This window comes from Engystomops pustulosus, chromosome 8 (assembly GCF_040894005.1).
Source record: "Engystomops pustulosus chromosome 8, aEngPut4.maternal, whole genome shotgun sequence".
NCBI classification, from domain to species: Eukaryota; Metazoa; Chordata; class Amphibia; order Anura; family Leptodactylidae; genus Engystomops; species Engystomops pustulosus.
Window position 1 is genome coordinate 48,404,837 of NC_092418.1, and position 15,649 is coordinate 48,420,485.

A 15,649-nucleotide genomic window follows, 5' to 3' on the forward strand; every position below is an offset into this window, starting at 1 on the left:
AAAACATGTTGGTGATATGTTTATCTGGGCACACGCTATGGCATTGAAGGGAAGAAGGGCCATTCAGTGCAGATTTGCATTGACACTTTTTGAAGGCTACACAAGCTATATTTTGGGGGGGGGGGGGGGATTTGGACATCTCTGCGAGATTAGAAGCACTTTAAAAATACTTCATATTATTGATGATATTTTATTAACTCTTGAATGTATGGAGTAAAAGAAAATTGTCAATTCTGATTTCCTATTTTTTGCAGTTGTTTAGGAGACGTTTACCATACCATAAAAATAATATGTTATCTTTATTCTATAGATCACTATGATTACGGTGATACCTCATTTATATAGTTTTTAAATATATTTTTACAATTTTACTGAAGAAAAACTAATTTAGAGAAAATATCATTTGTTTTCATATGCCATCTTTTCAGAGACATAACTTTAACAATTTTTGATTGACAGAGCGGTTTTAGGGTTGTTCGAGTTGTTCTTTTTAGTGGTACTATATTGGAGCACATTTTTGTGAAGGTTGATTTTATGAAAAGTTTACATTTTTGGCAAGTTTTTCAGGTTTTGTTTTTATGTTGTGTGCACCGAGTGGGTGCAATAATGTTTCTGATTTATTGTATAGATTGTACTGGATGCGGCAATACCAAATATGTGGGATTTTTTTTTGTGATCTTGTTGGGGGGTTTTTTGTACTTTATTAGATGTGTATAGGGAATGCTTTTGTTGAGGGGACATTTCTGATCGCTTGTTCAATCTCTTATACATCCAATACAGTGCAATACAGTGGCATCAGAGGATCAGACCTCACCGGTAAGTGACACAAAAATCTCTGATTGCAAGTGTTACAGGCGGGTATCAGCTGTAATATATAGCTGACACTCACAGCTTCTGGCACCAACTCCTTTCAGGAGCCGGTGCCAGAAGCTGGACATATTAGTATGTCACGTTGTGAGAAGTCCCTGTTGACCATGACGTACATACATACACAAAAGACTTTGCTCACAGCAACAAATCTCAGTGAAACATTCATTTCCTAATTTGCACTTAAAAATTAAGGCTGTAGTGATAATCAATAATAGGAATGCTTCTGCTACACTTTCCTTTAAGGGTTGTTGCATGCTTGTTGTTTGGCTGAATAGAAAACCCTGTTTATAAGCACATTCCAAACATCCAAATCCTCTACAAAATTATGACATAACCCAATCTCTAGAGATGTTTAGTAAAATCAGGTAAATCAGGGATTCCATGAAAGATAACTATGAAATGATTGCAATCCTTCCCTTTATACTTTATGTTGTACTTGATCTTTTTGTTTGAACTATAATAAAAAAGGGCAAGATAAACATAATCTGCCTAAAGACATTAACATTTGATTGTTTTTGGAAAATAAAGTTGACTGTTTGAGAGCATTTCTGTACCTCATGAACCCATAGCCGCTTAATTAGTAAGGGAGAATCTGAAGTCTCAGGACGTGATAAACAGATGCCTTGAATGACACGAGAAAAATCACGAAGATTGAATAAGTAGTGAGATTTTGCTGGAGTAGGCAACAGATTTTTCATTGCTTCCTTGTACACTGCCATGGTGCTGTGTATAATCTGTGGTGTTAATACTGTATATTCGCTTGGAAAGTTGTACCTGGTAGGAAATAATAAGAAATCTCTGAGAAGTTATATTTCAGCAACAGACGTTATGTGTTAACAAGATTTCTGTAATGTTATATTTCTGTAAAAAGAAAACTTCTTAAACAACTATATAAAAGTTTGGGAGACAGTAATTTGTGAGGAGTATCATCTAGACTGAGAAAATCTGTATAGCTGTTTTATAATTGTACACATTGTATTCCTAACATTTTTCTTTATTCCTAGAAATTTAACAATGCTCATCCTGTGAATTCCAACCGATATGGAAAAACTCACAGGTTTCACATATTTCTCGTAGCCTTTTAAAACAGTAATGTTAGGCTAGCTTCCCATCTAGCTAGATTTCCACATGTTGCCATGCAATGTACTGTATATATACAATGTACAATATCATCCATAGTTGTAAGAAAATAAAAAAAATTTCAAGGTGTCATACATTTGACCAGTGCAGAGTAAGACCAGGCAATCTTCTGCTGCGCCAGATTTATAACTGTGTTTTATGCTGGAAGATATATCTGGAGTAGTATAAGAAGTTGAGTCGTACTTTGCACAATGTATTAGTTGGTTTAGTTTAATTATTTAATTTTTGGCGCTCTTACTTTTTGCTGCAGGCCCCTTCCCTTTTCCAATGTCACTTTCCTTTTCCGTTAAAGTGCCTAAAAATAGTCTAAAATCCTTAAAGGGATTGTCCATTTTCAGTAATTGATTGGTATTGTTTGTGTAAAGAAAAGTTATACTATTTTCCAATATACTTAAAACCAAATAATCGGCATATAACAAATAGCTTATGTCTGAGGTATAACCTCCTATTTGAACCCACTCCAACACATATACTCAACCAACATACTTATGAGTGAAAATTGGTTCTTACATAATTAATCACAATGTGATTCTTTAAAAATCAAATTCATTTTATTTATTAAATACAATTAAAAAAAAAAAAAGGACCACTCCAAATGTGAAAATTCATAGCACAATAAATCGTTTCTGAAGATCCATCAGATACATCACCGCATCACCAAATACATATTCTCTGAGATTTTTATCATTAGACAATATGTGCAGACTAATGCAATTCATATAGTGCCAGTGTTGTTATAAGTCAATCTGCCATACAAGATTCTAAAGTGTCAGTGCATTATAATTGTCTGTACAGGTATAAGGAAAGATAAAGGATGCACAAAAGGGTAGCGATCAAAGTTTCCAATAATTTACTCGGTAGATATGTTTTCTAAATCCACTTACCCATAATGTGTGAATGTTTGGTGAGGTGGGATGCGCTACCCCGACACGCATTTCGCATGTCCCCGCTTCCTCAGGGGGCCTGTCCTGATGTATTTGGTGATGCGGTGATGTATCTCATGGATCTTTGGAAACTATTTATTTTGTCATGAATTTTCACATTTGCAGTGGTCCTTTTTTTTTAATTGTATTTAATAAATAAAATGAATTAGATTTTTAAAGAACCACATTGTGATTAATTATGTAACAACCGGTTTTCACTCATAAGTATGTTAGTTTCCAATATACTTTCAATATCAATTCCTCACAGTTTTCTAGATGTCTATTTGCTGTCATTCTATAGGAAGCTTCATTGTTTACTTCCTGTGGTTAGAAATCTGTCCACTGTATGTGATGTTACACAGGGGCATGGCTCATTATCTATAACACACAGTCTCTGTGTGTACCTGGGTGACATCACATGACCAAGGATCAGTTTTTAGCCACAGGAAGTAAAAAAACATTTAGAAGTGATACAGAAAGTATATTGGGAAATTGTATAACTTTTCACTTATTTTCTGAAAGTGGACAATCCCTGGCACAAGGCAGCATCCCGAATTCTGACGCAGACAGCTTGACAAATCACCCCCATTACTCCAGTATTGTTGGTTTCAGCCTCTAGGACCAAGTCTATGGAGAGGGATGTACTAAATTAGAAGGCTTGGGGACTCATATACAATTGACATAAAAACAGAATTAAGAAACTTTGTACAAATCCACTTGTCTGTGTTCTTTACTTTCTGGGTACTGAATAAAATGTGAATGACGAGGAGTTAAAAAGTATCTGAGTATCTAATTTCTAGCGAAAATGGACAGTGGTATGTGTTAGAATATAAGGACAGATGATCTTCTTGCATACTAAAGGGCTGATGTATGCTAACTGTCATTTGAAAAGCTTGTAGACAATGGGGCACATTTACTTACCTGTCCGTGTCGCAATTCCCGATCCGGAATGTCCGACGATCATGGATTGTGCCACGATTCACTACGAGCGTGCGTCGGATATCCTGCATGTGTCGCTCCCCACTCAGGTCCGCCGGAGAGTTCACCATCTTCTTCTAGGTGCATGTAAGTGCATGGCTTGCGACACAATTTAAATGTTAAATCCCACGCTTAGTCCAACGGCCCGCCCCCCCCCCCCCAATTTGTGTCTCATGAAAGCCGGCGCCAATGCGCCAAAATCCAATGGCGTGCACCAAAAACCCTTCCTAAATGCGTCTCAAAAACGGAAATTGTCAGAATATCCAACGATAGTGCGGTCCTCGGACCCTTAGTAAATAAGCTTCAATGTTATTTATTTGTCTGTCTAAAGCTTTCGCTGCCATCCCAGCAGTAAGCCCCAATTTGCCATGGCAAATCCTGGCATGAGGCCACAGGCCTGTTAAATGGGAATGTTTCTTTAATAATTGTATGATAAAAAAATGTGTAAGGTTTTCCACTGTAACTCAAGCTTTCTTAAGGAATTGATAATTGTAATTTGTTAAGAAAAACAATCTTGTTCATCAGCTGAATACCTAATGCTCATTTATAGCAACTATTGGAATATGTAAACATTCCACTTGACATTTACATTCATTAAGGCAATTTTAAAATATTACTAGCAGGTTGTTAAAAGTAATGATGACACTGATTAGACTGATTAAAAAGATATACACTCATATTAGAGAATAATCGAAAAATCAACATCTATCAGGAAAATACACTCATCTTACGATGCATAAATTATTTGAATGCTAAATATAATTGGAAATAGAAGCTGGAAGGGTTATTATTTACTCAAATTTAGCTTCCGAGCAGTTTACACAGGTGTTCTTTCTCCTCAAATGAGAGACTGGAATGATTATGAATTTACGCTATTTATGCACAATACACATTGCTATTTACTACTTTTATCACCAGGAGAAGAAAAGAAGCTAAACAGTCTCTAGTCCTGTGAAAGGTCGGGATAACACTGGATAGGGAAGTTTTATAAGTTCTATGGAATTGCCTCAACTAACCATCCGAGAAATTGGCTGAACGTGTTCATTATCATTCTGTCACATGGGGCATTCTGGGCATTTGAAGTCCCCCATTGTCCGAAATGTTGAAAGTTACAATGATTGTATCTGCAGAAAATTATTTCTCTATATTGAGAAAATCCCTTTAACCTGTACACTATGTTAGGCTTTCCCCCTTCTCTGCCAATGTCAATAACCCTTTCACTGTTGTAGGCTACCATTCTCCACATTATGGATCCAAGGCACCAGTATTAAAGTCTCACCTTTACTTTATTGAACCTAAAGTTTCACATTCAAGGTGGAATTACGCTGCCCCTGTTGGTCTATGAACCATGGACTGCAAAGAGTTCAGCCGTACAAACCAACCTCACTGCTGGAGATGGAACTCCTTATGTAATAAGGATTTATGATGTAAGGAGTTCCTGCTTTTTTTTTTTTACTTAACAGCAGCTCCTAGACTATAGTGCACATAATTAATTTTTTTGTGCTAAAAAATCCCCCCTGGGCTTATAATCCAGCGTTCACCACAGCTCTGGCTTCTTCTCTCTTCAGATCATTTGACTGGGCTCTTCCCAGTATGTACTTCGAAGCACATACTATGACCGCTGTGAGACATCACAATGTGTTTGTGCAGGCAGAGTACATAGATGTTCCTCTGCCCACACTGGCCGAAAGCGGCAAAGAGCCAAGGAGAGAAGAAGAAGATAGAGCAATGGGGAGAAGAGTAAGGGGAGTACGGAGTTTTTTTATTTTTAAACGGGCTCTGCTGGATATTTCATTAAAGAGGCTCTGCTGGACATTATATTAATGAGGGGGCTATGCTGCACATTTTATTAATGAGGCGGCTGGTGTGGACATTTTACAAATGAGGGGGCTCTGTTGGACATTTTATTAATGAAGGGAGGCTGCTGGACATTTTATTAGTGAAAGTAGGTGGCTGCTGGACATATTATTAATGAGGGGAGGCTGTGTGACATTTTCTCACATTATAGCAGCTGCATTTCCCATCCCAAGCCTATACCCGAGTCAATGGCGGAGATTTATCAGAAGTGTCTAAGAGCAGAAAAGTTCTAGTTGCCCATGGCTACCAATCAGAGCTCAGCTTTCGCTTTCCCACAGCTGTTTAAAAAATTAAAGCTGAGCTCTGATTGGTTGCCATGGGCAAATAGAACAGTTTTACCTCAGACACTTCTGATAAATCTCCCCTAATAATTTTTCTCAGTTTTTTGTGGTATAATTGCGGGCATCGGCTTATACTAGAGTATTTACAGTATATACCAATCCAAATTTGCCTGCAAAAAAGCATAAAAACTGCTGAATTGGTGAGTTTTTTTTCCCACATTGTTGTGTCAATGCTACTCATATCATTGATGGGTTCCAGAAATTTTTTTTCATTTCATTCCTAGTTTTGGTTTATAAACAATACATAAAAAATAGAGCTTCTAAATTAAAATTTATATAATAGGTGGACATCTATTTACCGTGTTGAAAGGTGCCATTCTAGTATCCTGGAGAATATAGTATACATAGAGTTGTCATCAAATTCATTAATTGTTATAGTATTGAAATGCCGGAGGAATCGTGGTGTTATGACATTTCTTCCACCACCTAAACAAGAAAATATATGTGGACTGACATAAACCATTAAAAAAATTGACTGATACTGGCATCTACAATTATATATGAGATACAACATGTAGATGTGCTCTTAGATTTGTTAATTGCATGTTCTAAATTTAAGCAATGCATATTTCAATTGACAGTCACAGTAGCCAACAACATCTTTAGTATCTTCCTATATACTTTGAATGATTAGACAACTATACTTGTCAGTGAGGTAAAAAAAAAAACAAAGATTAGAAATACATTTATTCTAGAAATACATTTATTCTTTATATAAAATAAAAGTGTTGAACAACTTTCCTAAAGTACCATATATACTCGTGTAAAAGCAGAGTTTTTCAGCACAAAGAATGTGCTGAAAAACCTCACCTCGGCTTATACACAAGTCAATTAATTAAACCTACATACTCACCCTCCGCCGCCCCTGATGCTCAGCGCAGCTCCTTATCTGTCTTCCCTGTGGCTCCTCTTCGTTCTTCGGTCTTCTGTAACACCCGTCAGAGACGCAGCCATGTTATCTGCCAGCCGGGTCATAGTATGCGCCGGCTGGCAGAGCACATGGCCACCTCTCTGTCGGCTGTTAGAGGAGACCGAAGAAAGAAAAGGAGACAAGTGGACTGGAGCATCGCGTAAAAGACAGAATAGGAGCCGCGCCAACATCGGAATCACCCGAAGGTGAGTATGTAAGTTTATTTAAGTGCTGGGTGGGCTGGCTGTACAGGGGGCAGGCTGGCTGTATACTACAGGGGGCAGGCTGGCTGTATACTACAGGAGGCAGGCTGGTTGTATACTACAGGGGGAAGGCTGTATACTACAGGGGCAGGCTGGCTGTATACTACAGGGGCAGGCTGGCTGTATACTACAGGGGGAAGGCTGGCTGTATACTACAGGGGGCTGGCTGTATACTACAGGGGCAAGGCTGTCTGTATACTACAGGGAGCAGGTTGGGTGTATACTACGGGAGGCAGGTTGGCTGTATACTACAGGGGGCAGGCTGGCTGTATACTACCGGGGGCTGGATGGCTGTATACTACAGGGGGCGGGCTGGCTATAAACTACAGGGGGCAGGCTAGCTATGTACTACAGGGTGCTGGCTGGCTGTATACTGCAGGGGGCTGGCTGGCTGTATACTGCAGGCGGCTGGCTGGTAGTATACTGCAGGGGGCTGGCTGGTAGTATACTACTGGGGGATGGCTGAATACTAAAGGAGGCTGGCTGGCTATATACTAAACAGTGCTGACTGTATACTACTGGCAGATGGCTATATACTAAAGGGGACTGGCTGGCTATATACTACAGGGGCTGGCAGGCTATATAGTAACGGGGCTGGCTGTATACTACTGGGAGCTGGCTGGCTATATACTACTGGGGGCTTGCTGGCTATATACTGGGAGGGGCTGCGACCAATGCATTTCCCACCCTCGGCTTATACTCAAGTCAATGGGTTTTCCCAGTTTTTCGTGGTAAATATAGGGGCCTTGGCTTATACTTGGGTCGGCTTATACTCAAGTATATATGGTACATCTGGAAATGTACTGTGCTATAAGATGTTAAAGATGTTGTCTACAATTTATTTGTTTACTGATTTGGAACAGCTTTCTGTGCAATGAAAAATGTAAAAGAAAAGAACATTTACAGAAAAAAATTTATTTTAATTTTCATTTATGCAAATAAATATTATTGTTTGTATATTGAAAAGATTAACAATTTTTCAATATGCTTTCAGTATAAATTCTTTGTGGTTTTCTAGATCTCTGCTTGCTGTTATTTTATATATAGCCTCATTTTTTACTTTCAGTGTAATGAAATCTATCCATGGTCACGTGATGTCACTGTGATGGTGCACAGCTCATTATAACACAAATCTCTGATTATCTGTGACACTGTGTGACATCACACAGGATCACAGTGGACAATTTTCTATTCACTCTAAGTAAACAATTGTATAATGTTTCATTATACAAACAATATTATTTATTTGCTTAAATAGGAACACCCCTTTAAAGCTACAAGCACAAGTCGTGTACTGTGCCATGATGTGGTTGTATGTTTTGTGACCAGATCCCGGCCCCCATTCTACTCAATGGAGGTCAGACATTCTCCTCACACTGTGTCCTAGCCATGCGGCTTAGCTGCAAAAGATAGAGCAGGAATTCTTGTCCCATTTAGTGGCGTGGCTGCTCAGATTCCTATGAAAAGGGGAGGGTTGAGCAGTGATCACCCTTTCCATCTCCTTCTGGCTTGCGGCTCATGGCACATGTGCGATGCTATGGCAGTCTGCAATGTAGCCTAAGTACTGCAGTGTTTGAGAAAATATTTCTGTACCACATCTCTCACTTATTCAACATATTGTTTACCTGCTGGTCCCATTGCACACATGATTTGAACATCAATTAGCTTGATCATGGAGCAGTCTTTCAGATCATACCAGTTCCAATGATCTAACCACTGGCGTAGTAATTCTACAGGAGGCTGAGCACCATAAACCTCTCTAGCAGGCATATTCACATCATCAACAAAGACCACCTTGAAAAAAGAAGGATGAGACAATAGTGAATCCCTGGATCAAATGTATTATTGGGGATGAAGTATTTGATGTATTTGAGTATACAAGTTTGTATGGTCACTTTATCATAAATTTGCCTGATCTCAATGCAGAGGATTTGTAAGTCTGTTAATAAAAAAATAAGTTAGTCAGCAGTTGTGACAATGGATGGCAATTTAATCAAACTTGTTACAAAAAAACGAGAATAACAATTTAAACATCCCATAAGTCAGAACTCTAATTTATAAAGTACGCAAAGAAAAAAGCCCAAAATTGAGACTTAAAAATAACACAGACTGGTTTCAAATTGACAATAGACTCTGTTCTCATCTTGTCTGAGCCATGCATCAGACAAAATACAAGACATTCACTATAAGTTACACTACAATATAAACGTATAGTAGAATATAATGTAACTTATTGCCTCCCCACTCCATACAAAAATCTACTTATTTTTGAAGCATAATGGAGGCCAAACCAAAACTATGATTAGACATAGGCAAAAATAGACTGTAGCTGACTCATTGAAGTCCATGGAAGAGATCTTTTCTGTACAGAAAAGGGACATGATAAACATCATTTCTAGATGTGTTATATTCTACTACAAACTGTCTTGTAAGTGATGTGAATTAAGTGACTGCCAACAAAATTACCACACATCAGTCTACTGTCAGATGTAATGGTCTCAGTGAAAACCGAAGAATATTGCACTTTTTATAATGTTGACATGGAAAAAGGTTTTTAAAAAGTCTTTAAAAATTCCAAAAAAATAATGTTTAAAACAGAAAACACTGAATGAACAGTGCAATAGTTACCGTTTTCTTTCCTAAGGGAGGTCCATAGACTCCTTTTCTTCTTTTGTCAAGCTTGGACATAATAATGTTCTGAGTTTGTGCTGCTGTCGTCTGAGCTGAGAAATTGATCAGCAATGGTTTGTACATCTCTTTATCCAAATTATTTAACAAGAAATCCTAAAAATCAATATTGTTAACAATTTTAATTTCAGTCTCAAAATGTTCCAAAACAGTTTATTGTGTTCTCCCATTCCAGACATTAATGTTATGCAGAATTGACCATCAAAATCAAGAATTATAAACAAGGGCACTTAGGCTACATTCACACGATGCATGCCCGCTGTACCGCAGTACGGCAGGCATACATCACGTCGGGGAGAGGAGCAGGGGATGAGCGCTGCTTACCCCCGCTCCTCTCCATAGGAATACACAGCGCACGCGTGCTTCATTGTACCACTCCAGTATGGCACCATGAGGCCTTAGAAGTGTTTGGGGGACGTATATCAATAGCATACTTTATTGTCCCCACAGGGGAAATTGATTGTGTCACAGCAATAACACCTCCATCCGCATACTCACAAAAATACAGATACAAACAAAAAAAAAAACATAATGGCATACATGCAAAACACAAACTTAAAATAAATATTTTTTAAATATACGCCCCCCCCTACGTTCGTGTGAATATAGCCTTACTCATAGATCCAGGCACCATGTCTGTGGTTATCTTTTTATGTTAGTTATCCATTGCCTCCTCCCTTCTAAAATCAACTTTTAAATTTCTGCTAATGAGCCATAGGGCTACCAGAGCCCCTCAGTGATGTCTTTTCACACGTCATTACAATGAGGTCTCAACCTCCCCCTGCTCTCTCCCTTATCTCTCTTCCTGTGTAATCTACCAGCAGGAAGAGCATGGGATGGATAAACCTTCTCTGCTCATTGTAACCATGAATGAAACTGCCCCCCCAGAGCCATCATTAGCATAATTTTAAAAGTTTATTTTAGAAGAAAGGAGGCCATGGATAACAAATATAAAAAGGGACTTCAGGGATTTCATAAAAAAACTAATTCTGTACTACTTGTTTTACTGCATAATAAAAAATGACTTAGTTACCTAAACAACTAAAAACCCGTCAATAGTCATTGGATCAAGAGTGACTTAATGAATGTACAGGCGGTCCCCTACATAAGAACACTCGACTTACATACGACCCCTAGTTACAAACGGACCTCTGGATATTGGTAATTTATTGTACTTTAGTCGTAGGCTACAATAATCAGCTGTAACAGGTATCAAATGTGTCTGTAATGAAACTCTAGTGTTAATATTGATTCTTGCGACAACCCAACATTTTTAAAATCCAATTGTCACAGAGACCAAAAAAGTTCTGGCTGGCATTACAACGATAAAGTATACAGTTCCAACTTACATACAAACTCAACTTAAGAACAAACTTACAGACCCTATCTTGTATATAACCCGGGGATTGCCTTATCTTAAGAAACATTTTAATTAAAAAAAACTGTAAAAACTATACATATATCATGCACAACATTGATCAACTATTGGTTTGGAAGAGTATTCTAAAACAGACAGATTTCACAGTATAAAACTTTATGTATGTCTCTAAAATATGTAAATTTAAGCTTTCTAAACACAATATCATTACTCTTAGTCTTTTATTGAACTCTTACACAAATTATGTTGATATTCACTTCCAATGATGTCAGTAAAAAATAACATCCAATGATGTCAGTATAACTACTGGTCTGGTAAAAAAAATTCCCAGTAGCGATAAACTTATTTAAGATGGAAACATAAAAACCCACACAGGGGATGTTATATGTCTAACAGTAACAATATGATTGATTGAATTTTTAGAACTACTCTAATTAAAACAGAAAAAGATAGGCATGTACAATGTCATGAGGCACCAGGGACTACTTAGATGATTGTGAGGGAGATCATTGGGGCATTATTGCTCAAATAAACATTTCATTGCTTGATGCTGCTTGAAAGATGAATGAGTGAATCTCCCATTGATGAATCTACGGATTGCTTTGTTTTCTATACGGTCAAGAAATAATAAACAATATAAAAATGATAATAAAAAATAAATTGAAAGATAATGCAATTTAACACATGGCTGAGAGAATAATTCATTGCGCTGTGTGGATGTTAAAGAGATTAGCTATTTGCATGTTCATAATTTCTTATAGCACAGAAGTAAGAAGATCTTACTTTGCAATTACTATATCCATATGGCTACAGTAGTTTATATCTAGACCACTATTATACACAAATAGGGGCTTATTTACTAAGGGTCCGCGGACCGCACAAACGTCAGATATTCCGACGATTTCGGATTTGCGCCACATTAAAAGGTTATTGTGTCACATGCAATTGGATTTTGGCGCAATCGCGCTGGCTTTCATGAGACACAAATTGGGGGCAGGCCGTCGGACGATCCGACGGATTCGGACAAACCGTGGGATTTAACTTAAAAATTGTGTTGCAAGCCATGCAAGCCAGCGGACCTGATCGGGGAAGCGACACATTCAGCAAGTTGGGCGCACAATGTAAGTGTATTGCGCCACAGTGCATTGTCATCGGACAATGCACTTTCGGGATCTCCTCCGGACCGGGTAAGCAAATGTGCCCTATACTCTTGCTGGTAAATATATGGTGTGCAAGTAGCTACTGATACTGTAACAAAAAACGTCAACAACTTTTAACTAAGACACTGCTGCAACTGTAGTGAAGCTGGTCTATTCTACCCGTAACTAAGGAAAAAGAATCAAGAAGACAGACAATTAATAAATGGAACATTCACTAAAATGGTATACAAATGAGCCTCTATGTCATAATTAAATAAAAACATATGCTCAGTGTCGAGTCCAGATATGGGCGGAATGGGTGGTCGCCCAGGGCCCCTGGCTTCCGGGATGGGGGCCTCAGCTACCCAAACCCCTATAAAAATGTTCCCGGCCACTGTACTGTAGGTCAGTGGGGATGCTGACACTTAGTACTGACAAAGCTGTGGACACTTTCTCTGTTCGGGGCACTAAACAGTTAATAGTGCTCTTCCTGTTGCATCACAGAGAGTGTCCAATGCTTCCACTGCTTCCTGTGCACCACCACTGCCGCTCATGACACTGCAGCAGACCGCTGGCTTTTTGGTAAAGTTCAAAAGGCATTGCAGGGGTTGCGGGTGGGAGTGGGTGTTAAGGAGATCTGGGTGTTGGTATAGAATGCACGGTCTGAGAGACTGAGGAGAGGGACTTGCGTGTAATGTTTATTGTTGAGTAAAACTGGTAGTCAGTATTGAAGTAGCTGTTTGAGCTATTGTGTTATGGTTGTGTAAGTGGGTCATACGTATATACAGAATTCATTTTGGAGGCTCTATATAATAAAATCTTTAGGGGCAGTTAAATATAAATTAGAAGTAGCTGTAGACAAGTAATAATTATTATCACAAAGTAATAATAACAGGGTGCCATCTATGACTTATATATTATTGAGGCTGCCTTCACATGATGCACTTGCATTATACATTTAAAACGCTTTGCAAATGTATCAGGCAAAACTTCATATGAAGCAACTTGTTACATTGTTAATCGTTATTACTAATGTTAATAAAGCAAATCACATGTTGTTATTTACACATATGTGTTTGGTGATATGTTTGCCCAATGTGTTTGCAATGCATTTCAAGACACAATGCAAGCGCATCATGCGAGAGCGGTCTAAGGGGCCTCTTTATTAATCAGAAAAAATGAAAGAAACAACAAAGGAGGACGGCGTCTCGTGTGATAACGTTTAGGCAATGAGTCAGGTGAGTGGCAGTATATGCTCACCTGATGCACACTTGTATAGTGGCAAAGAAACAGTGGGACAATGATCCATCCAAGGTCCAGATAGTATTGTTGGCGAAAGAGCAGCTCCCAAGCACTCCAAAGAGACACGTACAGAAATAGAAATTTTGTCTTCTATTTCTGTAAGTCTTTATTAATCAGGGAGTGCTGTATATTATATATATTATTATATGTGTGAAGGTAAGTGTGGGGGCCTCTGATTAATTAAAGGGGTATTCCAATTTCATCAAATAAATGTCCAGTGGACAGAAATGTGACCATGGTCACACGTGTGTGACGCTTATTATAATCCACAGCTTAGATTACTCTCTTTGATACTAACGAGCTGTGCACCTGTGTGACCATGGTCAGATTTCTGTCCACTGGAAGTCAAAATAGAAACTTTCTTTTGAAGGACAACAAGTAGAGATCTAGAAAACTTTGAGAAATTGATACAGAAAGTAAAGTGAAAAAATTTATAATTTTTCATCATGTAAACAATAACAATAATTTGCCGAAATGAGAATACCTCTTTTAGTAAATGGAATGTAGTAGTGGATAAGAAAAAAGAAATCTTATGTGATATATTCTAAAATGTAACACAGCTAGCTACAGACGTAACAATATTATTCATGCACACAATGTAAGAAGAAACGTGTATGAATGTATGTGCAGATAATCCTATTTTGAAATGATTGTTTTATAAGAAATTTATCGTGTGAAGAAAAAAGTATGCAGCACTCACCAACATGTACGAAGATCCTTAATGAGGTAATGTGCAGTGGGAGAGCGGGGCCTAGTGACGGGCCGTTTCGCGCTTCTTAGCGCTTTATCAAGCCGCTGAACAGCTTTGTAATGCGCTAAGAAGTGTGAAACGGCCCGAGAATGTGTCATGTTGAGAATGTGTCATGTTGTTATCCTGAGTAGATTTAAGAAACAGAAAAAGAAAGAAAGACAAAAAAAGAATTAAATATCTTTTTTAATTGTGGTCGACCTTTCATTTGAAGGGGACAACTAAAAAAGGCCCTGTTCAACAAGTTTCACAAGATGACTATTTTAAGATGGGCATTTATAATATTAGTTGGCTGATAAGACAGCTTCTTCAAATCCAAAGTTGTTTAATGTTATTAAATAAAATAAAATATGTAAAAGTCTGATGAGGTGGACTACTGTGTACAATTAAATTAAAACTTTAGTCCCTTTACCGTATTCCTATTGAAAATGTGAAAACCAATGGCAACATTCAAAAACAATCTTCTTTAATATGAGTAAACACAACACAGCTTCCACATACATTGCCAGTCATCAGATGTGCTATAAATGGATAGTAACTGGTTTCTGGATGTGTAACTCCTACTACAGTTTATGGAAAACTGAGCAAAATGATATTGAAGATGGGTTTACAAAATGATCACAAGAGTCCATGTGACTGATTTCCAGATTCAATACTATTTACCACAACCGTAAGAAATATAACAAAACTGAACATAAACTAATAGAATAACTTACAATAATATAAGTACTTTTTCCAGTACCAGTGGGACCCACAAACACAGTAGGTTTCTGGTGTGTAGTCAGCAACTTCATCAATGCTGTGTACCTAATGGTGTCCAAAGTGGGTACAATTATTTCATTAAACATTGTGTCGCGTGGTATAGGTGGCACTAAATTCAAGTCTTCGGTCCATAGTTCCCATCTTCCAACACCCTATGGTTAAATATTTAAATATGAACATATTTGTGTCATTAATATTTATTAGATGTCTTATGCATTCCAATTTGACATTCACAACTTTGTTCATACCACAAAATACATTTAAATTTAAATGAAGGAACACTTCAAAAATGGGAACAGATCCTACTAATAATAACCTCAAATTACTGTTCTGATACAGGGAATGATCAT

The 15,649-nt window shown here is 37.8% G+C and overlaps 1 protein-coding gene across 1 annotated transcript in view; it reads right to left on the reverse strand.

Moving 5' to 3' along the window:
* The window catches only part of DNAH7 (dynein axonemal heavy chain 7), a 185,016-nt gene that overhangs the window by 89,300 nt on the left and 80,067 nt on the right, over nucleotides 1-15,649 (reverse strand). The window contains exons 35-39 of the mRNA XM_072120857.1: nucleotides 15,254-15,451; nucleotides 9,911-10,066; nucleotides 8,908-9,076; nucleotides 6,409-6,535; nucleotides 1,425-1,644 (exon numbers count right to left, since the gene is read on the reverse strand). Of these exons, the coding sequence (XP_071976958.1) occupies nucleotides 1,425-1,644; nucleotides 6,409-6,535; nucleotides 8,908-9,076; nucleotides 9,911-10,066; nucleotides 15,254-15,451 (870 nt within the window). The remainder of the gene's footprint in view (nucleotides 1-1,424; nucleotides 1,645-6,408; nucleotides 6,536-8,907; nucleotides 9,077-9,910; nucleotides 10,067-15,253; nucleotides 15,452-15,649) is intronic.